Source organism: Molossus molossus, unplaced genomic scaffold (assembly GCF_014108415.1).
Source record: "Molossus molossus isolate mMolMol1 unplaced genomic scaffold, mMolMol1.p scaffold_m16_p_31, whole genome shotgun sequence".
Classification (NCBI taxonomy): Eukaryota; Metazoa; Chordata; class Mammalia; order Chiroptera; family Molossidae; genus Molossus; species Molossus molossus.
This window is the reverse complement of record NW_023425368.1, coordinates 1061919-1088379: the sequence shown is the minus strand read 5'-3', so window position 1 is coordinate 1088379 and position 26461 is coordinate 1061919. Positions and strand designations below refer to the sequence as shown.

Here is a 26461-nt window from a genome sequence, read left to right as displayed (position 1 = left end):
CCGATGCCGGGTCTGTGCCGAACCCCAGCAGGTGACACAAGGTCCCCGCTGTCCTTGGGGACACACACAGACTAGATGGACCCCAATAAGCGAGTTTCACGCTGGAAAGAGGAGGGCAGGTGGGCCCCTGAGGCGATGTCTGGGCTGAGGTCAGAGGCTGGGAGGGACCACCGGCGGGAAAGGCATCGAGTGGGCAGAGCCTGCGGCCGGGGAGGCGGCCAGAGTGGGTGTGGGGCGGGGGGCGGAGCACTGTGCACTCACGGCTGACCCTGCCAGGAAGTGGGTTCCAGCGGAGGGGCCCCCAGCACCACCCTGTGCTCCCGGTTCGGGGAACCAGCAGCAGGAGGTACCCTCAGGTGGGGTGGTCGCCAGCTTAGAGAAAACAGGCCGGGAACCTCAGGCCTGGGGTGCTCTGGGTGGAGGGGAGAGAGGGGTGGCCCCGGGAGGGAGGTGGGGCCTTGACGGCTGAGACCTCAGCGCTGTCTCGCAGTTCCCAAGGCTCTTGTCCCTTCAGGGGAAGGGGACTGACCGTGTGGCACCAGCACCTCCAGACTCGGGGTGTCCGCTCTGCCTTCTCTGACCGGGCGTCCCGACTCCCAGAGCCCTCCTGGCCCTGCACTGGACCAGTGCACAGGGCAGGGCTCGGTGGCACCTCTAGTGTGCGCACCAGGGAGAGGCAGGAGGGCTTCCAGGAGGAGGCGGTCCCTGGGCCAAGGTTCTGGCACAGGAGCAGTTTGCCGGGAGGAGGAACAGAGCAGAACAGAGCGTGGACCCTGGGCCCGAGGTGGCCGTGGAGGTCGTGGGGACCTCGTCCTGCTCCTCCCTGACTGCACACCGTGCAAATCGGGCCTCGAGTCCTGGCCACACTGCGGGCACAGTGGGCACCTCCCCTTGGCGGGTCACCCTCGTCCAGGCCACTCCGTGCGGCGAGGTGGGCCCGAGTCCCCTGCTCCCAGGGAAACGCCAGCCCTCATGGGCGTCACGTGAATCCTCACCAAGGCCCAGTGCAGAGGACACGGTGGCTGCCTGCGGGTGAGGTGACCCAGCACAGAGGGCAAGTGACTGCCCTGGGGCACTAGGCCAGGCCACGGCCCCAACCAGCCCGGAGTCCCCAAGCAGCTGTGTCCCCGGGAGGAGCCCCCGGCCCGGGGACATGGGGCTGGGGTCAGAGCTTTGATCTGGATCCTCCAGCACAGAGGTAGTCGGACAGGAGCCTGAATGCCACAGACCTGGCCCGGCCGGTGTGGCTCAGTGGGTGAGGGTCGACCCTGCACCAAGAGGTCGTCGGTTCGATTCCCAGTCAGGGCACATGCCCAGGTTGTGGGTCCAATCCCCCGTGGGGGGCATGCGGGAGGCGGCCAACTGATGTTCTCTCTCATCGATGTTTCTCTCACTTTCTCCCTTCTTCTCTCTCTAAGATCAATAAAGAAAAAATTAAGTAAAATAAAATAAAAGCCACAGACTTGGTCCCACTCAGCCAAGCCGGGCCCAGACCCGGGACTTGTGGAGACAGTGTGGGGCCGGAGCCGGGCTGGGCCGTCAGATGCAGGAGGGGCTCCGAGGGGCTCCCTCCATCCTCCACCAGGGCTGCGGCTGAGGGTGCGGAGTGCGTGGGGGCCAAGGTGCTGCTGGGGCGTCCGTGCCAGAGACGGGACGGCCACCTCTGCCCAACCGCCTCCCGATGGGCAGCCCAGCTCCAGGCTCAGCTCCCGCCCAGCTCCCGCCCAGCTCCAGGCCCAGCTCCCGCCCAGCTCCCGGCCCAGCCCCAGGCCCAGCTCCCGGCCCAGCTCCCGCCCAGCTCCCGGCCCAGCTCCCGGCCCAGCTCCAGGCCCAGCTCCAGGCCCAGCTCCCGCCCAGCTCCCGCCCAGCTCCCGGCCCAGCCCCAGGCCCAGCTCCCGGCCCAGCTCCCGGCCCAGCTCCCGCCCAGCTCCCGGCCCAGCTCCCGGCCCAGCTCCAGGCCCAGCTCCAGGCCCAGCTCCCGCCCAGCTCCCGCCCAGCTCCCGGCCCAGCCCCAGGCCCAGCTCCCGGCCCAGCTCCCGGCCCAGCTCCCGCCCAGCTCCCGGCCCAGCTCCCGGCCCAGCTCCAGGCCCAGCTCCAGGCCCAGCTCCCAGCCCAGGCTCGCCTCGTGGGGCGGTGTTCACGCTGAGGGGAGTTGCTCCTTCTTCCCACCTGTGACTGGGGGGTGGGCTCCCCTCGGTGCAACCCAGAGTGTGGCCCCCTCGGGTTTGCCAGGAAGTGGGTGGCGGGAGGAGGCCTGCGTGAGCCACGGCGACAGTCTGGCACACGGCTGCTGAACTGTCCGACTTGGGCAGCGGACTCGGCCCCGACCCCCTCAGCCCTGCAGGTGACGCCGTGTGTCCTTTGCACTCAGACGCGTCCCCATTTGGATGACAAGCCATGGGCTCGCCCTGCCAGCGAGGCTCCTTCTAGGACCATCCACGAGCAGAGCCAGAGCGTTGGGAGGGAACCAGGCCAGGCGCCTCCGGCTCTGTCTCTGCGTCAGGGCTCAAGGTCAGACGCGGCCCTGAGCCCACAGGGTGCCCGCTCACCTGAGCTGGTGCTCAGAGCACACGCTGCACCCCCGGGGTACATGGCGGCTCCCTGAGCCTCCTGAAGGGAACGTGGAACCGCGTTCATGCACACACATGTGCCCAGTAAGTGCATGTGTCTGCATGTGTGTACATGTTTGCACATGCATGTGTGTGTACATATGCATGTGCAGCTGTCATGTGCTGCACAGTGAGGTCTGCGACCCGCCAAACACTCTGTGTGCCCGTGGGAGATGCACCAGCACCCTCAGGACCCTGGGACGAGGCAGCCTGGACTCTCAAACCTGGAGTGGCCGCCCCCCTCCTCCTGCCTCCGTCTCCCACGCTCACTAGGGCTGTGGGGGGACCGGCCGTGAGGGGTGGCGTCTGGATGGCCCCGGCACTGTTGCGGCCACAGGACGGCATGACCTAGACATTCCCTGACGGGCCAGGGCACAGGGGCTCAGACGGCACCTCCTTGGCTGGTATCTGGGTCAGACAGAGCTCCCGTCCAGGGAGGGGGAAGGTTCTAGTCTCCACCCCAGGAGACGGGACACGGGACTCCGAGCTGGGCCCTCTCCTCCCCTCCTCAGGCGTCCGCCCGGAGCCACCGGCCAGCCCTGTCTCGGGCAGAGAAACCTGCCCAGGCTCAGGAGAGCCGTCGGGCGGCTGCTGACATCCACGCGCCCTGTTCCCCTATGGCCCTGCTGATCTGCTCGGGTGGGACCTTGCAGAGCCCACCAAGGTCACAGCCAGGCACCCTCAAGGTCAATGCCCCGCTGAAAGACCTCCTCCGGGGCCCCCAGCTGACCCCGAGAGACCCATGTGGACAGACATCACCGTATGCAAGGCCGGCGAGCCCAGGGCCCAGGGCCAGCCAGGAAGCCACCCCAGCTGCAGGGTCCCCCCGTAGCATGGGCCCTCGGACGGGGTGCGGGCCCGGGTCACGCCACGGAGGACACAGGGAGAAGGAACGGCTGTTTGCAAAGTGACTGTTCACGAATGGGAAGCACGGCAGTGACGAGGAAGGTGACCCCATTGAGGGACACGACCACAACGCGGACCTTCCCTCTCCTGCAGCAGAGACCCCCACGGGGTCCCGCCTGAGCTCGGCGCCTGCCTCACACAGGGCTCCAGGGTGCACCGCCTGTCCCCCATCGCAGGACCTTCCGGCCCGAAAGGAGAGGCGCTCAGGTGCAGCCGGCCCACGAGGGCACCTGTTCAGACAGGGGCCCAGCGCCCTGTGTCTAGGACCCCGAGTGGCCAGTGCCCAGCCTGGGAGACGGGCCCCAGGAGATGCCTGCACAGGTGTGCGTGGCTCAGAGCTCGGGGGGGGGGTGGAAGGCACACTGGTTCCCCGTTAAGTCAGCAGGGGGGCTGGGGGCACGTCCTCGGACAGCGGCTGTGCCCAGCGGACCTCGGTCCTGGGGCTGGGGCTGCATCGGCGGCCACCTCTCATGACAAACCTCTAATCTCAACAGCTTGAAGGACCAGCTCCCAGGGCCGCGGGCTCAGGAGGCCACCCTGAGAGCAGCCGCGATTCTGTCGCCTTGACCAGGGGAGGGCGCCGCTGGGCCGGGGCAGCCCCGAGACAGTCCCGGGGCAGCCTGCAGGGCTGGTCCGTCACCTACGGTGTCAGCGAGGCCCCTTAGAGGGTGTGAGTCCCAGCCTCGGGCCGAGCTGCGGGAAGGTCCCCAGAGGTGAGGCCTCGCGTGGGAGCCCCTGGACCAGGAGAGGCTGTGCGTGTCCCCGAGTCACAGAGTCGCGTACACGCCGTGAGGCCCGGCGCGGCATGAGCGGGAGACCTTGTTCAGAAACGAGAATGTCCGAGAGGTGCCGCAGAGCGCTGAGCTCAGGGCCCCTTGCGACTGCGTGTGGCCGGCCGTGGAGCCAGAGGGTTACCCCATCTCCCCAGGTCCTGGACCCGGGGTGGGGGAGAAGGTGCTATCTGAAGGGGTGGCAGAGAGCTGAACCCTGACAGAGACCTCCAGAACCCCAGGCCTCAAGGCCCTGACTGGCTGGGGACTGGATGCACGGGCACCCCCAAAGTGTCCTTGCGGAAGACGCACTGTGGGAGCAGCGGGGGGCTTCTGGGACCGCTCTCCACGTTCACGCCTCGGGGTGACCCGCCAGCGTGTGGCTCCCTCCTTCCCGTGAGCGGCCCCACAAGCCAATGTTTATTCATTATCCCCGATCTGTTTCCTATCGTCTCCTTCAGGGGCCAGAAACAACCCCCTAACTCAGGAACGGCTCCATCGGACGGCTTTCTTGTTCCAGGAGCCGGGCGCGCTCTGGGGGTGGGGTGGCCCATGGCGCCCGTCCTCTGCGCCCCAGCCTGAGGAGCCCCCTGGCGCTGGCTCACCATCCCGGATCGGGGTGCCAACGTGCCAAGAAGGAGGCCTCCGGTCTGTCCTGACCAAGCTGACAAGGCAGGTCAGGGCCACAGAGTGGGGAACAGCTCGTCCACCTCAGAGCAAAGGCCACACCTGTCTTCGGGCGCCCAGGAGCCCAGGAGCTCACGGTGTGGGCAAGGAGGGCCACCAGGTTCCCCGACGGGATGCCCGAACCACAGCCTGTTCCTCTAGCTCTGCAGTGCCGGGCGGGGCCTACGCACTGGGTTCAGAGAGCGGGCAGGCGGGCAGGGGGACAGGGCCTGAGGCCACTGCAACGCCCAGGTTGGCGGAAGGGAGCTGCTTCTCGAGAGTCTCCAGGTCTGAGACCCCGGCCTGGGAGGTTAGCAACAAGCAGTTTTCAGGCCTCGTAATACCCGACTGCCTCCCTCATGTCCACGGGCTCTACAGTGTTTCTAACAAATTTCTTTTTCTCTTTATTGGTCTTAGAGCCAGAGGAAGGGAGAGGGAGAGAGATGGAAACATCGATGACCGAGAACATGGATTGGCCGCCTCCTGCACGCCCCCTACTGGGGATCAGGCCCACAACCTGGGCATGTGCCCTGACCGGGAGTCAAACTGGTGACCTCTTGGTGCAGGGTCGACGCTCAACCACTGAGCCACACTGGCCGCGCACAAACTCTATGGTTTTAAGTAATCTCATTGAGTAGTGTCGGACAGGTTTAAAGTGAGAGGGGCTGAAACTGGGGTGAGCCGTGTATGAGAGGAAGAGTGGGTATCAGAAACCACCCCACGCAAGATCCATCCATGTGTCTGTGTATACTTCCACCCATCCACCCACTCAATGGTCCACCCATTCATCCATCCATCCATCCGTCCGTCTGTTCATCCACCATCCATCCACCCACTCACCCACCCCTTCATCCATCCACAACCCATCACCCACTCACCAATCCATCCATTCACCCACCCATCCACCCCCTCACTCAACCACCCGCTGACCCTCCTGCTCTCTGTCCTCATGGGCAGCAACACGTGTGCTCCATGCACCTGACCAACACATGTTTACAAACTAACTTCAAGGCCTCACTTCCAGCCCCTTGGCTCACACCAATCACAGCAATTCAATCTGCTACGACTCAAGTTTCCAGATCCCAGCTCACCGAGCACACCACCTGGGAAGCTGGTGGCCGGGCTGGGTTCAGGCCACGCCCACACATTCGGTGTGCGGGTGCAGACGTGGCCGGGGTGACGGGGCCCGACAGCCAGGGTCCAGTGAGCATGTCTGCGAGCCAGCCCCTCCAGGAGCTTCCCATGATGGATTCCCTCACCCTCACGGCAGCACCACCACAAACACGCCATCACTGTTCCATTTCAGAGCGGGAGCCACCGGCTCAGAGAGGCCGAGCAACTTGTCCAGGGTCACACAGCAAGGCACCGGTGGAGCTCTGGCTGCAGGCCCGTGACCCTGGATCAGCCCTGGACCCCGGCGTCTGTGTGTTCTGTGGGCTTGGGCTGCGGGCCTGCTCTCCAGACCGAGGACGGGCCCCGAGGCCGGCCCAGCGGCATCTGGAGGCTGACAAGTGAGCCTGCAGCTCAATCATAACAGTCGCTGGCAGTCACTGCCCCCAACACAGACAGCGCAATGGGCTGCGCGGCGGAAGGAGATGAAGGTAAGGCGCCCATAGACAGCCCCGTGGAACAGCCCCGTGGAACAGCCCCGTGGAACAGGCCCGTGGAACAGGCCCGTGGAACAGCCCCGTGGAACAGGCCCCGTGGAACAGGCCCCGTGGAACAGGCTCGGGTCATGGCCACGCCCCCTCCCCGCGGCGATGGACTGACTCGTGTTCCCCCAGGTTCGCAGGCTGACGCTCTGACCGCCCAGTGGGACTGGGTTTGGAGTCAGGGCCTTTCAAGAGGGAGTCGGGGTTAAGTGAGATCATGGGGTGGGACCTAATCTTGCAGGGTTGGTGTCCTCGTCAGTCGTACACGGTGGGGAAACTTTTCCTGCCCAGGACCATGTGGACATTGATAACATCATCCGCGGGCCCTACAGAATTATCAGCTCAAACACCAGCCTGCTGTCGGTCGTGTTCATTGGTGAGGCTGTGATGTGAGCTGGGTGGTTTCCAGGGTCGTATGCGGCCCATGAGCCGGACGTGCCCCCGGCCGGTAGGAAGGGACACACACAGAGGAGGCCACGGGGAGGCAGGAAGAGAGGCCTCCGGGAGCGGACGCCGCCACACCGGGGTCTGGGACCTGCAGCCTCGGCGCTGACAGATCAGCCTGTTGTTGGAACCCCAGGCGGTCACGCTTTGTCACGGCAGCCCTGGCAGAGCCATGTGACCCCCTTTCCTGGCCGTTGCCATCCGTCCCCTGCGGAAGAGAGACTGTCCCCCACCCTGTGAGTCCGGCACACCATTCCCTCCCCGCAGAACCACGGCCCATGGTGACGCCGTGCCGGCTGACCTCGGATGGCGCTGCCGTCCTGTGAAGGCAGGAGGGGCCGTGGGCACGAGGGCAGGGTTGGCACCAGCCTTGCCAGGTTGCCATGGTAACCGGGGCCAGCCACCCAGCGGCTGGGAGGGGAGGGCCCGGGTCCCAGAGCGTCACCGAGGACTGAGTCCTCCCGAGGGAACCGGGGACGACAGACAGACCCCGCAGAGCCCTATCTTGGGGGCCAGCCCAGCGTGGAAAGTGGTATTTAAAACACAAAACCACCGTTCAGAGACAAGGGCGTGGATCGGGAGGCTCCAAGTGTGTTTTCATAAAAGGGCGCAAAGGAAAGACGGGGGGTGGGGGTGGGCGTGATCCTGCCACCGCTGCTGAACAGACACGCTCGCTGGCGGCAGGCCAAGGGGTCGTCACCGGCCTGGCGTCCCGTCAGGGAGCAGCGAGTCTCCACCTCGGAAGCCGGCCCTTTGCTGCTGACACACTTGTGCTCAGATCACACTTGTGCTCGGTCACCGGCCTACATGTTGAAGAGCCCTGAAGATAACAACATGTTTTCTGGAACCAACCACGCCTCCGGTGATGCCCGGAAGACATCGGGGAACAGCGAGCCCATGCGAGCCAGCCAGGCCGCTCAGCCACGTGGCTGGCAGCTCCTGCCCCTCTGTGTCTCCCAGGGAAGTGGTCTGAGCAGGTCCCAGCCGTGGCCCTCCCTGCTGCAGGGGCATCCGCAGAGGCTGTCCCCCCTCTCTCCTGGCTGGGACATCCCGACTGTCCATGGCAGACCGTCCCCCTGCACCCCAGACCCGCCCAGTCACACTCCGTAAGCACGGCCGTTCCTTAGCCGCAGCAACTGGTCCGGCGTGGGCCGATACGGGACTCACGCCAATCCACTCGGGGCCCATCCTGGACGTCTGCTAAGCAGGCAAGAAAGAACCAGCCTCTCTTTCTGCTGCACTGGGACCTTGGAGGACATAAGCCCGGCTCCCAGGACCACCCTGAGAGATGAGCTGGACGGAGAACAAACCACCACGGAGGTTTCAGTGCCCAGAGATGGAGAGTTAGTTCCCTGGGGTTGAGGTTTGAGCACCTGGATCCAACTATGCCTGAAGCCAGCCTTCTGGCCTTTTCAATGAGATAAACTAATGAGTTCCCTTTTGGGGAGGGGAGTGTTGGGGTTTCATCTCCAATGGGAAGAATGATAATGACCAGAAGAGCCCCTGCGCTGGGACGGAGCAGGGAGGAGCCCTGGGTCAGGCGCTCAGATGGGCTTTGCACCCCAGCTCTGCCACCAGCCAGTTGTTGGTCCTCAGCAACGCAGGCCCAGACTTCCTCCTCCAAACAATAGACCCCAAGTCCGAGTTTTTCAGCTGGGTCTCAAAACCCCAGTCCTCTCGGGGGCCCGTCAGTTCTCCCGGGGGGAAGTCCTAAATAAACGGCGGCGGCACGCTGTCGTTAAAGACAAACCACTTCGCCCGGTGGCGTTTCCCTCCGGCCGGCCGGTCACTCAAGGAGGCACGACGGTGAGCTAAGGGACAGCGGTCGGCCCCCCGTTCTCACCACCTCTGGGTGGTGTCCACGCTGTTCCCTGGGGTTGATGACGCAGACTCAAACCCTGTGCCTGCAGCTCGCAGACTGTGGGACCCTGGACGGGGGCCTGTCTGCGGACCAGAGACCCGCACACGCAGGTCCCCGCGGGAAGGCCACGCAGAGCGCCTGAGCCGCAGAAGCTGCCGGGCACCCACAGAGCCGCGGCATCGCCCCACCTCATACACACCCTGAAACATTTACAGGGGCGCAGGGTGGCCCTTTGGCCTCCTGGTCAGTGCAACGCCAGGCGGCCGCCCCTCCACAGACAGCAGGCACGTGGACCTGCACTCGGCCCTGTGTCAGGAGCCCTGCAGGACACGGGACGGAGGCTGTCTGTCCTCCAGGAGCACGGGGAGGGGCACCCACGGACTAACGCCACCTCCTGCACAAGGCAGCAGTCTGGGGTCAGTTCTCAGTGCTGAGGTCAGCCAAGGGGTGAGTTATCATAAACCGGGCGCACCTGCCTCTCGTGCACAGAAACTAAAAAAGCAACGACTCCCCTCAGCCCGACCCCACACGGGCACCCCTCCGGCCGTCACGTCAATCACCGCTCTTCGAGTCACCTGCTCGGACCTGCAGAACCTGTGCACGGGGAGCCAGCAGGAAGCCAGCGGTCTGGACAGGGGGACACGGCAGAGCCGCTGGCCCCAAGGTGACCGCGGCCGCTCTGGACACACGCGCTGAGCTGGCTTCCGCCCAAAGCCAGAGGGGCAGACGCCTGGACCCCGCTCCTCCTGCGAGACGCCCACTGCTCCCCGCCTCCGACTCCCACGCTCCCGCCCGCGCGCGTGGTCTCCTAACACAGGAGTCGATTCGACCTTTCAGCACCCACTTTTTTTTTACCCTCACCTGAGGACATTTCTGCATTCATCTTCAGATAGAGCGGGGGGGGGGGGAACATCGACATGAGAGAGACACATCGAGTGGTTGCCACCCACACGACCCCAACCGGGGCCGGGAACAAACCGCAACCGAGGTGCGTGACCTCAGCGGGAACCGAACCCGGGACTCTCTGGTTTGTGGGCCGACGCTGTAACCGCTGAGCCAAACTGGCCAGGGCTTGGCACCCAGTTTTAAAACGGTTTCCGCAGGGGACGGTTTTCTTCGGGAACACCGGCCGCTTTTGCGACGACCCCCGCCTGGTCGCGTTCGGCCTGCGGGATCCTGGAGGCTTCGCGCCTCCCGCCCACCACAGCTGCCTCCTCTCTGGCGGCCAGAGCGGTCAGCCCGTTTTCTGGGGTGCACGAGCAGCCCACACTAGAAACGTTCGCACTGGTTCTGGTTTGGACCAAGCAGCGGACCACCCTGGACCTGTGCAAGGGCCCGCGTTCGGACCCGGCCCTCCTCCGGAACAACGCCCCAGCCGGTCCCCTCCGTGTCCTGCACGCCCCGCCGCCCCGGGCCTCAGAGAGGTCGGCTTACCTGCCTGGCTGTCCTTGGGCTGGCTCTGGACTTCCTCCACGCACTCGGCCGGGAACCACCCGATGTGGCCACGGGCGCTGCCTTCCCAGAAGCCCCCTTCGCCGATGCTCAGGACTAGAGGCAAGAAAAGGGTGGTGTTAAGGGCAGGGGCCGGGCTGGGGGCCTGGGGGAGCGGGGTGGGGCTGACCATGGCGGTGAGGTCAGCGAGTCGGCGGCCAGGCTCCGGTCCATTTGCCTCTGGCCACGCTTCCTTCAGCTGTGGATGAGGGGACGTGGCAGTGTCCCCGGGAGAGGACAGTGCTGACTGAGCATGTCAGCATTGCCAGGTCTTCCCAACAGACCCGGATCTGAGGGGCACCTGCAGGCTGGGCCCCGAGCAGTGAGCTGCCCGCCCGAGTGCGGCCCCGGCCACGGTCCTGCCTGTGCAGCTGCGCGCGGCCGTCCTGGCCCTTCTGGAAGGTCGGGGTGGAGGGGAGGCTGAAATGCTTAGGAACACGGCGCCATCTTCACTATGAGGCGCTCGGAACAGGTCATGGAAGTGACCGGGGGTGAAGAAGGTGGGAGAAGGTGACAGAGCCCCCAGGGACCTGCTGAAGCTCGCGTGACCCCCACGTGCAGCTGGAGCCCAGGGAGAGGGAGGCCCCGCCGTCCTGGTCTGCAGAGCTGGCGAATCCGCTGAGGCCGCGGCGGGATGCGCCGTGTGGGCGGGGCCTGAGCTCGGCGGGATGCGCAGTGTGGGCGGGGCCTGAGCTCGGCGGGATGCGCAGTGTGGGCGGGGCCTGAGCTCGGCGGGATGCGCAGTGTGGGCGGGGCCTGAGCTCGGCGGGATGCGCAGTGTGGGCGGGGCCTGAGCTCGGCGGGATGCGCAGTGTGGGCGGGGCCTGAGCTCGGCGGGATGTGCAGTGTGGCGGGGCCTGAGCTCACCATGGGCTCAGGCCCAGCGGAGGCTATGGGGAAGGCGGGATTCGAACCTGGCTTGCCCTGCTCCAGGGGCCTGCTTCCTGTCTGTGCAGGCGTCTTCTGGAAGCCGCCCCTCCAGGGCAGACAGCAGGCGTGGCTGCCACGTGTGGGTTGCCCTTCTGCTCTGCCCCGTGAGTCCTGCTGCCCCCACGTGGCCTGCAGCCCACACCTGCCCAGCTCCACGTGCCTCCTGTGGCCTTCAGCACCGCGGGCCTCGGCCGCAGCCGCCCCGTCCTGCACAGGCCCTCCTGGGGCCTGACGTGCCTCATCTCCCTGCTCAGAAGCCATCGCTGGCTCCCCAGTACCCTGGGAGCGGTCTCCCTCCGTGGCCTGGCATTCGTGGTGGCCCCGAGAACACCTTTCAACCACATTGCCTGAGTTCTGCCTTGGAAACTCTTCCCTCGACATGGTGGACTCCCTCCCTGGTCCCTGCGTGGCTCGTGCTGGACTGTCCACCTGCACATTGCTGCCCAGCTCTCAACGAGACACGTGCAAACCCAGACTGTGCCAGGACTGTGCCCACACAGCTTCTTCGTGAGGCCCTCGGGGCTTCCAGGCAGAGGGGAACCCCGCCATCGACGCCCTCGGCGGCCCCTGTCCTCCGCCGTGAAATCTCACCCCACGCGTGTGCGCGCTCCCCCCTCAGCACGGCGGGAAGCCCGAGGCTGCGCCCTGAGAATGGCTGGCGGGCACCACTCTGCCCCACCTGCCCCGGGCTCCGTATCCCCCCCGGGGGCCTTGGCCTGACCTCGCCCCAGAAGCAGAGGACGGCTGTGGACACTGACCTTTGACCCTGTCGCCGCGGTGCAGGGGGATCTCGCCGTCGACCTGGGGTTGGTATGGCTTGACGACGACGAAGAGCCTCCCCGGAACCGCACTGTACAGCTTCCGCTTGGGCCCCGGGTGCTCGAAGGCAGAGCGCGCGTCCTTGTTGGCACCAGAGGGGAAGGCCGGCCTGGGAGGGCGGGAGCAGAGGAGGGGGTCACGCCTGAGACCAAACGGGGCACGCTGCAGACCTGCGGCCGGTTCATTCCCGACGACGCCACGTCGGAGCAATCCTGCCGCAGCTCCTGACGTCAGCTCCCGGTTTCCGATGGCGCGAAAGACGTGAAAGGGCCCTGGGGCAGTGTTCGGGGTGAAAAGACTCAAGCAGATCCAGTAATCCCCTCCTGGGCATATCCTATCCCCAAAGAAGAGAGCAGGCACTCAAACAGGTGTCTGCACACCCACATGCACCACGACATCAGTCACAGTAGCCAAGACGTGGAATGGACACAAAGACTGGAATGAATACAAAGACGACCTGGAATGGATACAAAGACCTGGAATGGATACAAAGATGTGCAGGGGATACAAAGACCTGGAATGGATACAAAGATGTGCAGGGGATACAAAGACCTGGAATGGGTACAAAGAACATGGTCCATCCACTCCATGGAATAGTATGCAGTCTTAAAAAGGAAGGACATCCTGACACCTGCTACAACATGGGTGGACCTTGAGGACATTATGCTGAGTGAAATAAGTGTGGTTTCACTCATAGGAGGTTCTTTAAAAAGCCAAATTCATAGTAGAAAGCGGGATGGTGGGTGCTGGGGGCGGGGCGGGAATCAATATTTCATGGGGACAGAGTGTCAGTTTGGGAGGATGGGGGGTTCTGGAGAGGACGGTGGGGCTGCACAACAATGTGAAAGTGTTCAATGCCACTGAGCCGTGCCCCTGAAATAGCTAAGATGGTCAGAAACAGCCGGATGGGATTCCAACCGCGGTGTTTGGTACGAGGGTTCATTCACTGAATTCTCAGTATCCGAACATGTGGGGTAACGTGGAGGAGAGAACTGAATCATTTTGCAGCCAACCTGGGTAAACAGGGACCTGCCTGCACATTGACTGTCTCCATTCATCCATCTCCAGTCACATCCATCAATCCGTTCATTCATTGGGCTGTCTTCATTCATTCATGCTCCAGTCACACATCCGTCTGTCCATCCATCCATCCATCCATCCATCCACCCATCCATCCATCCATCGGGTTGACTTCCTCATTCATTCATTCCCGTCACCTACATATCCATCCATCCATCCATTCACTGGGCAAGTGTTTGCGGGTCGGCAGACGCCAGTGAACATGAGACGAGCTTGGGCCTCACAGGCAGATGGACAAGTGGGGAGACCATTTTCTACCTGTCTGATGGGTCGGCACAGAAGCCAGGGTGACTCGGGAAGAGGCTGTAGGCTGTAGGAGAGTCTCTGCAGGGATGTTTAGGGCAGAAGAGACACCCCAGAGACCAGAGATATGGCTGGGGGGCACTGGTCACCTCGGCTGCAGTGTGAGGGCTGGACTGGAGCTGAGGAAGGCTCGGGGCCGGGGAGCCCTGTGGGCAGGGCTGATGTGCAGAGTGACTGCAGAATTCTCAAGAGGCACAGCTGCCCGGGCCTGGGGACCTGCTAGAAATCCGGGGTCTCCCAGGTTCCCGGCTTGCACAGAGGATGGGAGGGAGGCTGAGAGATGTCGGCTTGGGGCTCTGGCAAAGGGTGGCATATCTCATACTAATGTCCCAAGCCCTGACCACCCTCTGACAGCTGTGTCTTAGGCATAAGAGCTCAGACCCCACGTCACCATCTCCCACGTGAGCACCCTCAGCCAGCACACCGCTCCCCACCCCCGTGGGCTTCCAGCTGTGGCTTCGGCTCTGATGTCCTGGTGACAGCGTCCGGCACTCCGCCCCTCCCCCTGAGGTCCTGAGGAAGCACAGCAGGGATGACCAGTCATCAGGACGCCCCCTGCTGGCCGCCCTGGCTGGCTGGGGCTTGCATGGGCTCCGCAGAGGGAGCCGCTGGGACTTGGGAACGGAGATGCCATGGCACCGCCAAGCAGCGCACCGGCTGGCGGCCCCCACGCTCTCCTCAGTGGCCCGGCCCTGGCGCTGGGCTTCTGCTCCCTTGCGAGCACCAGGCCACCCTGGCCTGGCGGTGGAACTGGATCCGAAAGGCTCTGGGCGGCTGGAATCTGCCTTCTACAGCCCTTCCGGGAGTGAGAGGGCCCCTGAGCCCCTGCGGTGAGGGACGGTCCGAAGGGGCCCTCTGCTGGCTGTCTGCTGGGGCCAGAGCAGACCCCGCCCTCCCTGCCACCCAGGCGCCCCTTCTCCACCCGGGGCGCCCCCTCCTCCAGGGAGCCCTCGCCTCCCCGTGGGTGTCTGAACCTTGACTTGTGTGAGCTCGGGCTTGGGGGCTCCTTAGGGACGTGTGGCTGTGTCTACGCTACATCGACCCCGGGGCTGACACGTCCCGTCCTGCCTCGGGAGAGGGACGTGGAATTCAGCCCGCGTGGTGAGTGCCCCGTGCACACGCTCATGAGGCCAAGTAGGACAGCAAAGCCTGAATGTCCCCAAACATGGACAACGTGACAGGGGTGACATGTGGTGCCTACACCCTGATTCCTCAGCACCAAGGGGCACCTGCTTCCCCAGGGTGGGCCCCCTTCACCCAGCCCACCTCCCCCCAGGTGGCCGGCAGCAACCTGGGAACCTGGCTCCTCATCGAACCCCCTACTCCTGGTCCCCCAGTGACGTGCCACCTGGGTGGGGGCCAGGCAGGGCAGCAGTCTAACTTCGTACCTGGCCCAGGCTACACCGGCCTGGCCCCTGCCCTGCCAGCGAGGCCCAGACCGGGGTCAGACCGGGCACAGGGGAGGAGGCAGCAGCCACAGAGGAAGCCAGGTCCCTGGTCCGCGTTCCCCAGGAGCCTGGGCTCCAGCACCCCGGAACCTTCCGGAACTCCTGACCCACTCACTTGCACAGGAAAGGGGAACTATGAGTTCTGAGGTCCGAGGCTCCACCTGGAAGGTCCTATTCTCTGTGCAACCTGCACCTGAGCTGGGCGCTGGCCTGGGTCGGGTTTCTTCCCGCTGCTCAAGAGGCACAGCCCTGACTCGGGGGGCTGGAGGGGCTCTGCTAGTTTTATCCACCCGAAATCCCAATGCCCGCGTGGCCTCAGCTTCCCGCAGCTCAGATGGAAGACAGACCTGCCTCAGCCCCTGCAGTCTCCGCCTGGGCACAGGAGACTCCCAGCCCCGCCCCTGCTGTGGGGAGCGGGCGCCGCTGCCCCCCGGACCCCGAGAAGCAGGAGGCTCAGGGACACAGCCAGCGAGCCGCAGGTGCATCTGAGCGCCGCCCAAACTCCAGAGCACGCGTCTTCCCACGTTCCCGAGCCCACCCCACCCAGGAAACGCTCATTCAATGCAAGGGGGCCCCAGGCCCCAACTTTGCAAAAGTACAAGAGCTCTTCTAAACCTGACCAGTCAGTCTGCCCCTGGGTCGCTGGGAGGGGTCTCGGGAGGACCCTCCTCCTCTCCACACATGGGTGGGGGGGATGGGCAGGCGAACAGGGTCAAACCCATCCTCAGGCCTCCTTAGGGACATGAACCGGCCACGCCAGTGGGCGCCACTAGAGGGCGCACGTCCGGCGAGCCTAGCAGCTGGGGCAGGGTGCCAAGACTCTGCTTGCTACAGGGACCTTGGTCCCACAGGTCCTGCACAGGTTACCTCTTCTGCTTGGCCCTCGGGTCAACTGGCCGTCTGGCCCAGATGCTGCTCCACAGAGGAGGGTGACCCTGACCACAGAGCCCCAGCTGGGGAGGGCGGTGGTCCCTTCCCACCAGGGAGGCCTCAGCTCCCTTCCCACCAGGGTTTGGTTCTGGCGACAGTGACGGGCCCCTCACATTCCTGGCTGAGGTTTCTGGGGCCCCCCGCCTGAGAGGGTGCTGGGTGGCCCGCCGTCCCCTCGGGCAGCGGCAGACACAGGCGGGGCCCAGGTGGGGCGTGCTGCCTGCTCAGGATGCTAAGTCTCCCTCATCCCGCTGCATGATGCTCTCCACCTCTGTCCCTCAGCCAAGCCGGGACCGTCACCCAGACGGTGGCACCCAACACCCAGCGGCCAGAGGGTCCTCCTGAGGTGTCCCTGATGGTTTTGACAGCAAAGCGTACGTAGCAAACATTTCTGTCGACCTCATTCTGAGCCAGACGCGGGCTCTCAACACACACAACACGGAACGGGGTTCGGTTCAGCCGGGCCCACCGCACGCAGGAGAAAACTAAGTCACAGGATGGTCGTGTGACTTGCCCGGAGTCACACAGCGGGCGGGAGCAAAGCCGGGTGCAGCCAGCGGTTCCGCGCGGGGTCTGCACGGGGGTCGGGGGCGGTGGGGCAGCTACCCCCTGAGACAGAACCTGGAGGTGGAGGGGCAGGGGGTCACAGGGCCTTCTCCTCGGTGACACGAGCAGCATCCTCACCCAGCCCCAGATCTGTGATCACCAGAGAGGGCTCTGCGTGTACCCTGGGGCACCCCGAGGCCTAGAACCAGTGACCTAGGAAGGGGTTGGCTCCGAGCTGTGAGGGCAAAGCCGGAGGGGAGGGGTCCAGCCACCTCCCTGAGCCCCCGAAAGGCCCAGGGCCATGCTGTGGGACTCTGAGTGCTGGCACCCCATCACTTGGGCACCTGTGACCTCCCCGCAGACAGCCTGGCCTACCGCTCCAGGGCCCAGCATTATCCTCGCCTCCCGGGGGCAACCAGTGTGCCAGCGGGTCCCCGTCAGGACAGGGCACCCGAGGAGGACGACACAGCCCTTGGGGCTATGGCCACAGCGAAGCGACTATCACGAAGGGAGCTCTGGATCCTGAGATGGACAGGGGACAGGCAGGCTGAAGGGGCGGGAAGGAGGCTGGGACCACGGCAGAGGGGCCGACTGACAGCACGTCCCTCAGCAAGGCAGGTGCCGGCTGGGCCAGGACAACTCCCGCGAGGGGACGGGCAGTGGGCCCCGGTCAGCACCTGCCGGCGTCCGCACTGCAGCCCTGACCCCGAGCGAGGCAGGTGGCTGGTCGGCTGCCCACTGCTCTGTCACAGGGCGAGCCTGCCAAGCACCCGGCCTCGGGCTGGGCACGGGTCTGAGCTTCCCCTAAGGGCCAGCGTGGACGGGGCGCTCCTGTGTGCCGGGCCGGCCCTGGATGCCTTCACTACGGCCGCAGCGCAGCCTGAAGCCAGCCTCTTTGTGACCCTTCTTACGTCACCAGAGCTGAGGCACAAAGGCCGTGACCCACAGGGGAGCCCAGAATGTGTGCTCAGGGGGCCCTGGCAGCAGGACAGGGCGTTGTGATTCTCTCTCTCACACACACACACACACACACACACACACGTGCAACCCAAGCACATGCAAACACACACTGTGCATGAACACACACATTGTGCATAAACACATGAACACACACATGCTGTGCATGACTACATGAACACACACACACACTGTGCATGAACACACACACACGCTGTGCATGAACACACACACTGTGCATAAATCCACGGACACACACAGGCTGTGCATGAACACACACACTGTGCATAAATCCACGAACACACACAGGCTGTGCATGAACACACACACTGTGCATAAATCCACGGACACACACAGGCTGTGCATGAACACACACGCTGTGCATAAATCCACAGACACACACACACACTGTGCATGAACACACACACTGTGCATAAATACATGAACACACACACTATGCATAAATACATTAACACACACACTGTGCATGAACACACACGCTGTGCATAAATCCATGGACACACACACACTGCATGAATACACACGCGCTGTGCATGAACACACACACTGTGCATAAATACATGAACACACACGCTGTGCATAAATCCATGGACACACACACACTGTGCATGAATACACACGCGCTGTGCATGAACACACACACTGTGCATAAATACATGAACACACACACTATGCATAAATACATTAACACACACACTGTGCATGAACACACACGCTGTGAATAAATCCATGGACACACACACACTGTGCATGAATACACACGCGCTGTGCATGAACACACACACTGTGCATAAATACATGGACACACACACACTGTGCATGAACACATGCACACACTGCATGAACACATGCACACATTGCATGAACACACGCACACACTGTGCATGAACACGCACACACTGTGCAGCCGTGCACACAGCACTCACAAGCACACAGATTCTGCGTGCACACACCCGCATGCACATCGCCCAGGCAGGCAGGGACGGTCAGCCAGGCCCCGCCCTGTGCCCAGCGGCCCTCCCCCCTCACGAGCACTATGTTCTGGCAGCTTCCGCAGGCCCCGGCCACACTGCCTTGGCATCTCATTAGATTTCACACAGGAGGAAGGGGACGCACTCCTAAAATTGTAGTCGTAATTCTAGCGAATGGTGTGAAGTGGAGTTTTCTGCCTCGAGGGAATCCTTTAATTTAGCTTTAAACTGTTCTTAGCACCTGGGACGTCTCCCTCGGGGTGACTCAGAGCGAGAATCTAGACCAGAGCCAGCGGCTGCATCTTCCCGTTCAGAGAATGGGGCTCGGTGGGAAGTGAGGCTGGAGCACCGCTGTGGGCTGGGGGTGGGCCGGCATCCAGAGGTCCGCCCGCGGCCCGAGGAGGGCAGGGGACAGGCTCCCCCCGGCAGGGCCTCTCCACACCCTCTGCCGCCCCTCTCCAACCACACGAAGTACCGAGCCCTCCGCCCAGCCCCTGCCCGAGCCCCTCCCCACGCCCCATGTCAGCTGGGGCGGGGTGGGGAACCCAGCGCCCGGGAGGAGACATCAAGGGGTCAAGGGCGGTGGGGGGGTCGCGTGGCGACACTGAGTGCCAGGCCACAGCCCCAGGCCACTGGGAGGCGCACGTCCACCGGCCGTCCCGGGCACCGTAGGGGAAGGCAGAGTTCCGGGGGGACACCCTCACGAACCCTGTCGCACACTCAGGCACCTGGTCAGTCCTGTGCTGGCTACATGCTGGCCGTGTGACCCCAGCCTCAGGCCTGTGGCCGGGAGTAGGAAGGTGTGGTACCCTCACAGGCACAGTGCAGGACAAGGCCCGGAGACCGAGAGTGCCCGGGACAGGCTGCCCGTGTAGGTGCACCCCGTTAACAGTGACGGGCGGTTGCTGGGTGGATGCACAGGCCCCGCCCCCGGGAGCCCGTCCTGGCCTGGGACACCCGGAGGATGGGTGACAAGGTGCAGACCTGCCTGGGAGTTGGAGTTCTGGGTGCCAAGGCAGCCCCCGGGAGGCGGGGACGGGCAGAGTGGCGGGAGCCAGGCACCCAGCGGACCAATTTCAGGAGTGTGTCCCCTTCGTCCTGTGTGGAATCTAATGAGATGCTCAGTTGGACCTACACTGGCCTGTGTCCTCACAGAGAGAAGGGACAGGAAGGGCTGCAGCCCCTGGGCACTGCTGGGCTCTGCGCTCTCCCGCCCACCGGCCCGCTCGGCCTGTCTGGCCACCTGCCCAGCTGAGCATTTGTCCCGGCCGAGGTGCGTCCCCCACGGGGACACGCATGGGTGGGCTGACGGGCACCTGGAGGGCCCTGAGCTGCCTCCGTGTGCCCAGCACTTTCAGGGACCCGTGGCCGATGCCGAAGGAAGGCCAACGAGGTCCTCGGCCCCCCAGAAGCTCCGAACACCAGCCTCCGGAGTGGCCATCGCCGGCTCACGCTCAGGAAATGACCCTGGGGACAGTCTGAGCGGCGGCAGGGGGAAGAATTCAGGTCTTACCGTGTCTCACCACCCGGAGAAAATGAAACGGGCATCATGCTCAACCACGGGCCCCGAGTTCTAGAACCAGCCGTGTGGTACCCGAGGGCCTTCCTCTGGCCGGGCCGCACAGGAGCCCCCCAACTCCACACCCGTCCCTGCCCCCCGGCCGCTCCTTACCCCACGTGCCAGGGCTGCTGGGGCCTCCTGCCGTCATCGCCGGCACCTCCGAGCCTGTTGAGCGACGGGGACCGGCTGCGGGGCCCGGGGATGTAGCTGCCGATGGTCCTCAGGGCGCCGTCGGCCGTGCCGGGCACCTGCTGCAGCAGCTGCGGGGACAGGCTGCGGTGGGAGGCGGCGCACACGGCCCAGTCGGGCGCGCTGGAGTTGAGGTTGTTGTCGCTGTTGGAGCGCAGCAGGACCCGGGGGGCGGCCAGCGTGTTGGGGGGCCGCCGCCTGCGGTTGGAGTACGCCGGGGCCTCTCGGAAGGGCACTGGGGTGGAGAGAGCGGAGAGGCGGGTGAACGCGCTGGCATCGTGGGCGTCGGCGGGCACACGGGCGAGCAAGGGCGCCGTGCGTGCTACGCCGAGGCCTCCCCGCGGGCAGAACTCACCCGACACGGAAGCACAGGCAGGCGGGGACCGAGCACGTGCGCACTCCACAGAGGGCCAAGCCTACGCTTGCCATGGAAGGGACGGACTCGGTCCGACTTCCATCGGGCCAGCGCCCTGTTGCTGCAGTCCAGAGACACACGGGAGGACGGCCACCCATCTCCCCAGGCGGTCAGGACACCGAGCCCCCCCGGCCAAGACCTGCACTGGGCCCTGGGTGTGGGCTGAAGTGTGTTGAGCCCTGGTCCCCGAGAGCTCGGAACGTGACTGCACGTGGAGACAGGTTGCTATAGAGGGGGTTCAGGTACGATGAGGCCCCTGGGGTGGCCTCATCCAATGGGACTGGGGTCTGAAGAGATCAGGACACAGACACGCACAGGAGCACCCTGGGGGGACTCAGGGAGAAGTCGGCCGTCCAAGCGCCCAGGAGAGAGGTCTGGGAGGAGCCAGCCCTGCGACCCCTGGACCTCGGGCTCCAGCCTCCAGGACGGGACAGGACGTGTCTGTGGTTAAGCCCCCGTCTGCGGGACTGTGACCGTGGCCCCAGGTCACTGACGCGGCCGTCAAACCCGCTGGGTGGAGTCAGTCAGCTTCACCCTGAGCGCGCTCCGTTCTCACCGTCAAACGGGGACTCAGCCGCGTGAGACAGGAGGTGGGCACCCTCGTCTCCCTCCTGCTCAGTTCTGGGCTAGAGGTGCGGCCCCCACGGCCCAGGGACTCAGAATGGCCCGCTGCCCGGGACGGTGAGGGCCGGCCGGGCAGGACGGAACCAGGAAATGCCTTTTCCAAAAGGAAGCGTCTAAGGAACAGGCTGAGGGGAAGTGAGATGCCAGTGACCCCAGGGCCAAGGACGCAGGATCCCTGTGCGCCCGACGCCCAGGCAGCTCCCCCAGCCAAAGCCCTGCAGGCGGGGCCAGGGCTCTCCACAGGCGGTGCGCAGGGTTCAGGACAGAGTCCTGGACGGCAGGGTCCTGGACAACCAGCCCGGCTGCCACGTCAGAGGCTGCAGAGGGCATTGCATGGACCCCGAGGGGAGCAGCGCCCTCCCAGAGCCTGCCTGCCCACAAGGAGGCCAAGCTCGGGGGACAGAGGTGGCCGAGCTCGGGGGACGGAGGTGGTGCTGGCCGAGCTCAGGGGGACAGAGGTGGTGCTGGCCAAGCTCGGGGGACGGAGGTGGTGCTGGCCGAGCTCAGGGGGGACGGAGGTGGTGCTGGCCGAGCTCAGGGGGGACGGAGGTGGTGCTGGCCGAGCTCAGGGGGACGGAGGTGGTGCTGGCCAAGCTTGGGGGACGGAGGTGGTGCTGGCCAAGCTTGGGGGACGGAGGTGGTGCTGGCCAAGCTCGGGGGACGGAGGTGGTGCTGGCCAAGCTCGGGGGACAGAGGTGGCCGAGCTCGGGGGACGGAGGTGGTGCTGGCCGAGCTCAGGGGGGACAGAGGTGGCCTAGCTCGGGGGACGGAGGTGGTGCTGGCCAAGCTCAGGGGACGGAGGTGGTGCTGGCCAAGCTCGGGGGACAGAGGTGGCCGAGCTCGGGGGACGGAGGTGGTGCTGGCCGAGCTCAGGGGGGACAGAGGTGGCCTAGCTCGGGGGACGGAGGTGGTGCTGGCCAAGCTCGGGGGACAGAGGTGGCCGAGCTCGGGGGACGGAGGTGGTGCTGGCCGAGCTCAGGGGGGACAGAGGTGGCCTAGCTCGGGGGACGGAGGTGGTGCTGGCCAAGCTCGGGGGACGGAGGTGGTGCTGGCCAAGCTCGGGGGACAGAGGTGGCCGAGCTCGGGGGACGGAGGTGGTGCTGGCCGAGCTCAGGGGGACAGAGGTGGCCGAGCTCGGGGGATGGAGGTGGTGCTGGCCGAGCTCAGGGGACAGAGGTGGCCGAGCTCGGGGGACAGAGGTGGCCAAGCCCAGGGACAGCTGTGACCCAGTGCAGCCGTCGCCCCCTGCCTGGGAGGCAGGAGGCGGAGATGGAGCCCCCCACCCCCAGGAACGGCAGGAGGCTTCCAGCAGACACTGAGTCCCAGTCTGGCTCCGCACCGTTAAGATGGGACGTGAACGTGGAGGTCACATTGTTCCTAAATAGGCAGCCGCGCCCTCGTCCCACCACCGCCCCTGGGAATCCTCTCTGCCCAGGAACGTGTGCTCCGGTGGTGCCCAGGGCTCCCGGCTGGGCCGGTGCCCTCTCTCCACTCCTCAGAGCTCAGATCTCAGAGGCCCGCCTGGCCGGCAGGGACGGGGACCGGGAAAGCCCGCCGGCCCCTGGGGCGTCAGCCGCGGCCTTTCCCCACCTCCCAGGGAAACGTCACTTTGGGGAAAAGTCCCCGAGTTGGCGTGTGCTGGTCACAAGGGAGACCCACACGGGGGTGTCACTCCCTCGGAGCAGACAGAGGCCGGAAGGACTCCGGACGACTGAGTGTTCGTCATCTGGGTTGGAAAATGCGCCCGGTGGGTGCTTTGGGGTGACCCGAGACCGGCCTGGCACAGGGCTGGGGGCGTCTGTCGCTCCGAGAGGCCGGCTGCAGACCGTCGCAGAGAGAGCCGACCTCTGCACAGGCACACCCGGGAGAACGCGCCACCGAACCCCAGCTTCTCAAGTCCTCTTCGCCGTCCCCCAGCCCAGGAGAGGCCCAGTCGGGCCAAGCGCGGGGAGGGGACCCCAGCTGCAGGGAACCCCCCCGCCCGGGAAACGCCTGCTCCCGGGACGCCCGGCCGATGCCGGCTGGCTGTCTCCTGACCCTGCAGCGGGCAAGGTGTAAACCCCCTCCGCAGGAGTGAGGGAATCTGGGGGAGTCCTGCTCACGGCTGAGAGAACTCAGAAGGGAAGAAACCGCTACGAAAACACAGGCGCAGTCCGAACCGAAGCCCCCTCTCCCCAGCGGAAATGCCCACGCGGATCCCAAAACCGGAGTCCCGGAAAGTGAATCTGGGTTAATAACGTGAGAACGTGAAGGCAGACGGAGGCTGCTTTTTATGTGAATTCCTGAGAAACAGGCTGCGGGGGCCTCGGAGGGGGGCCGGGAGGGCGGCCAGAGCCCACACGGGGCGCCCGCCCCCGGAACACGAAGGCATGAGCAGCGGAGACGGTTCCAAATCGGCGCTGCCCGAGCCCCCGCCAGCCACCAGGACGCAATCACACAGGTGCCGTTGGGGGGAGCCTCCCAGTGGAAACCATCTCGCTCAGACCCCAGGACTCACGGGAAACCAGTGTCCTGTGCAGTTTGAGTGGAAATGTCCCCCCTGTGAGCCCGGCCACGGATGGCGTGGGCTGGAGGTGAGTCCCCGATTCCTCCGGACTAGCGTCTTCACGGACCTGGACCAAACCAGAGCTGTGTGACAAAGGCCCGGAGCCCTGCCAGGGTGTGCATGTGCGTGTGTGTGTGTCTGTGTCTGTGAGAGAGAGAAAGGGGTTAAAAATAACTCTTTTCCTGTCTGGTGGTGATTAATATTCCTCCCAACTGCTTCCTTCTCGCAGGCAATCTGCAAACTCCAAGTGGGAGGGTGTTTTCTTCGCCGTCTTACATGCGCTTATTTATACATTTTCCCCCCACCATAAAAAGGACACAAGGTGTGACAAACAGTGTGTGCACTTTTAGAGTCCCCTGCGAGGCATTTGCCACCCGCCCCAGCAGCCCGGGGACAGCCCGGGGGAGCCGGGAGCCGTTCCTAGGCTGCCCGCTGCCCGCTGCCCGCTGCAGCCGCCACGGGTCCTGACCTCCCTTAGCCGGGGCTCGGCAGCCTCCAGGCAGCGGACACACTAGAGCCCAAACTTCCTCGTCGTCCTAGGACGTGGCCCCTGACCTGTCCTCCAACAATCAGCGTGGACGCACATGCTGAAGGCCGTTCTGCAAGGGGCTGAAGGCTCGGGGACAAAAATAAAACCCGGCGGCACCTCCTCGTGGGTCAGGGTGCCGGACCAGGGGGCGAGGCCCTTGCAACCCAGGGGAACCACCCACAATTTCAGGAAGAACCGGAGGCACCCCCCGCCCCCCGAACCCGTGCGAACGGCTCACCCCCAGGCACTGCGCTCCCCACGGCCCTTCCTTACCTTCCTTCTTGGTGAAGGCATTTAACAAAGACTTCATTTTCCCTCGGGCTGGGGTGGCCGGCCGGCGCTCATTATAGAACCTTCTTGGACGGGGAGAAGGCGAGGGGTGCTGGCCAGCCCCTGGGCGCTGGAGCGGCGTGGACCCGGGGAGCGGCGGCGGGCATCTGGGCACGGCGCGCCTGGCAGCATCGCTGGGCATGCCAGACCCGGCGTGCTGGTGACAAAGCCCACCCCATGTCTGTCTGTCAGCGGGGACCCAACTGCGCGGAGACGGGGCCTCGCTCAAGCCCTGCTGCCTCTCGCCGGGCCCGTCATGTGAGCAGCGCTACTCTGCCTTTGTGTGCGGGGAGGGGGGCGGGCGCCTGGCATCCTCGGGCCAGCGCCCGGGAAACTCGGGAGGCGCTGCCAAGCCCGAGCCCGAGTATCTCAGGAAAGCCTGCCGCTCGGCCACCCCAACATGCCCGGGGCTAAATATAACGCACGGCGCTTTCCTAAAAATTCAGAAGAAAAAGCCAAGTTTCCTCTAATGCGGCTGGCTCGGGGGCTGGCAAAGGCAGCGAGCAGGTCCCAGGCTGAAGCACCCCCGATCCCGGAGCCTCGGGCCGGCCCGCGTCCCCGGGCGGCCCTCCCTCGCCTCGCCGGCTCTCGGCATTTCGACTCGTGACCCAGATTCCTTTCAGCGGAATCAGACGCGAGTCCCCATTCTGTGCTGCCCCCCTCCGCACCGTGGCACCACCCCTGGAGAAATCAGAGCCCCCCGCCTTGTTAAAGGAGACAAGACAATTAAGTGGGAGGGCTTGCCCTGATTCCAGGCGGCTGACAAATGAGCGTCCCCGTCCCGAGTCACTTCAGACAGATCCTCAGCCCGTCCCGGACGAGTCCCGGAGCGACAGGAGGGGCCGGAGAGCTGCCTCCTAACACAGGCCGGACGCCCGGGCTCCGGCAGGGGAGGGGTCGCCCCTGAACACTGGCCTGGGCACGGGGGACCAGCCTGGCGCCCGCCGCATCCGCAGCTGGGGCCGTGATTAAGTGCGGTCTTTCCGTTGCTAAGAGAACTGCTTCCCAATTAAAATAATAAAAAAAAAGACAGAAAGAGAGAGCGAGGAGGGAAATGAGGCAAACACAGCAACAGGGACATGTGAGTTGGGTCCCTGTGGTTGACACATTTGCAGCAGTAAGAACAGCAGCTTGAGGGGGACTGGCCGGGACACGGGCTGGCGGGAGGTCGCGCCAGGCGGTGTCTCCGGGCGAAAGCCCCCCGAGGACGCGCCCTGTACGAGCCGCGCGGGTAAGCGCCGTCCTGTGAACCCCCAGCCGCCCCGAATGACACCGTCATCCCCTGCGGGCACTCTGCCCGGGTGACTCCCTCGCCCACCACACCCCAGACCCAAGATGTGCCCTGAAAACGGATGCTGCCGCTGTGAGTTTATCACCGAAGACCCCACGCTTGTCTGGCACCTCCTTGGGGACTGCGGTGGCAGAGGTCAGGGTCCTGAACACCTGGGACGAGGCAGGGTAGCTGCCGGGAGCACCCCTCGCCCACCCAGGGAGCGTCACCCGCAAGGACCAGGCGTCCAGCTCCGGGAGGCCGAGCTGTGCCCGGGCAGACACAAGGGCTCAGCACGCCAGCCCGGCTGGGTCCTTGGGCTGTGCTGGCCGCTGGCCCAGCCGCCTGCCTGGCTGGAAGATGTGCCACAGAGGCGGCGAACCCAGGGAGCGCCACTCCAGGGGGGGCCCTGTCACGTGAGCCCCAAGAAGGCGCCGAAGCTCAGGGAACCCTCAGGGGAGTGGGAGGCGACGCTCACCCCTGCCTCCCTCTGTCTGGGGTGGACGCCCCCCCACATCACAGAGCCTGCTCCTCGCCAGTGCTCGCCGGTGCCGCTGCCTTGGCTGTGAACAGGGAAGTGGGGAGCAGGGAGTG

General features: G+C 65.0%; 1 protein-coding gene across 2 annotated transcripts in view; it reads right to left on the bottom strand.

Annotated features, from left to right (window-relative positions):
- SHANK2 (SH3 and multiple ankyrin repeat domains 2) overlaps nucleotides 1-26461 on the bottom strand; it is a 306758-nt gene that overhangs the window by 185513 nt on the left and 94784 nt on the right. The window contains exons 1-4 of one of the 2 annotated variants that reach the window (XM_036281111.1): nucleotides 24541-24577; nucleotides 20077-20389; nucleotides 12088-12257; nucleotides 10343-10456 (exon numbers count right to left, since the gene is read on the bottom strand). In XM_036281111.1, coding sequence (XP_036137004.1) covers nucleotides 10343-10456; nucleotides 12088-12257; nucleotides 20077-20389; nucleotides 24541-24577 — 634 coding nt within the window. Of the gene's footprint in view, nucleotides 1-10342; nucleotides 10457-12087; nucleotides 12258-20076; nucleotides 20390-24540; nucleotides 24578-26461 lie in introns of those variants that run through there. The other variant, XM_036281110.1, reaches the window with a different exon arrangement.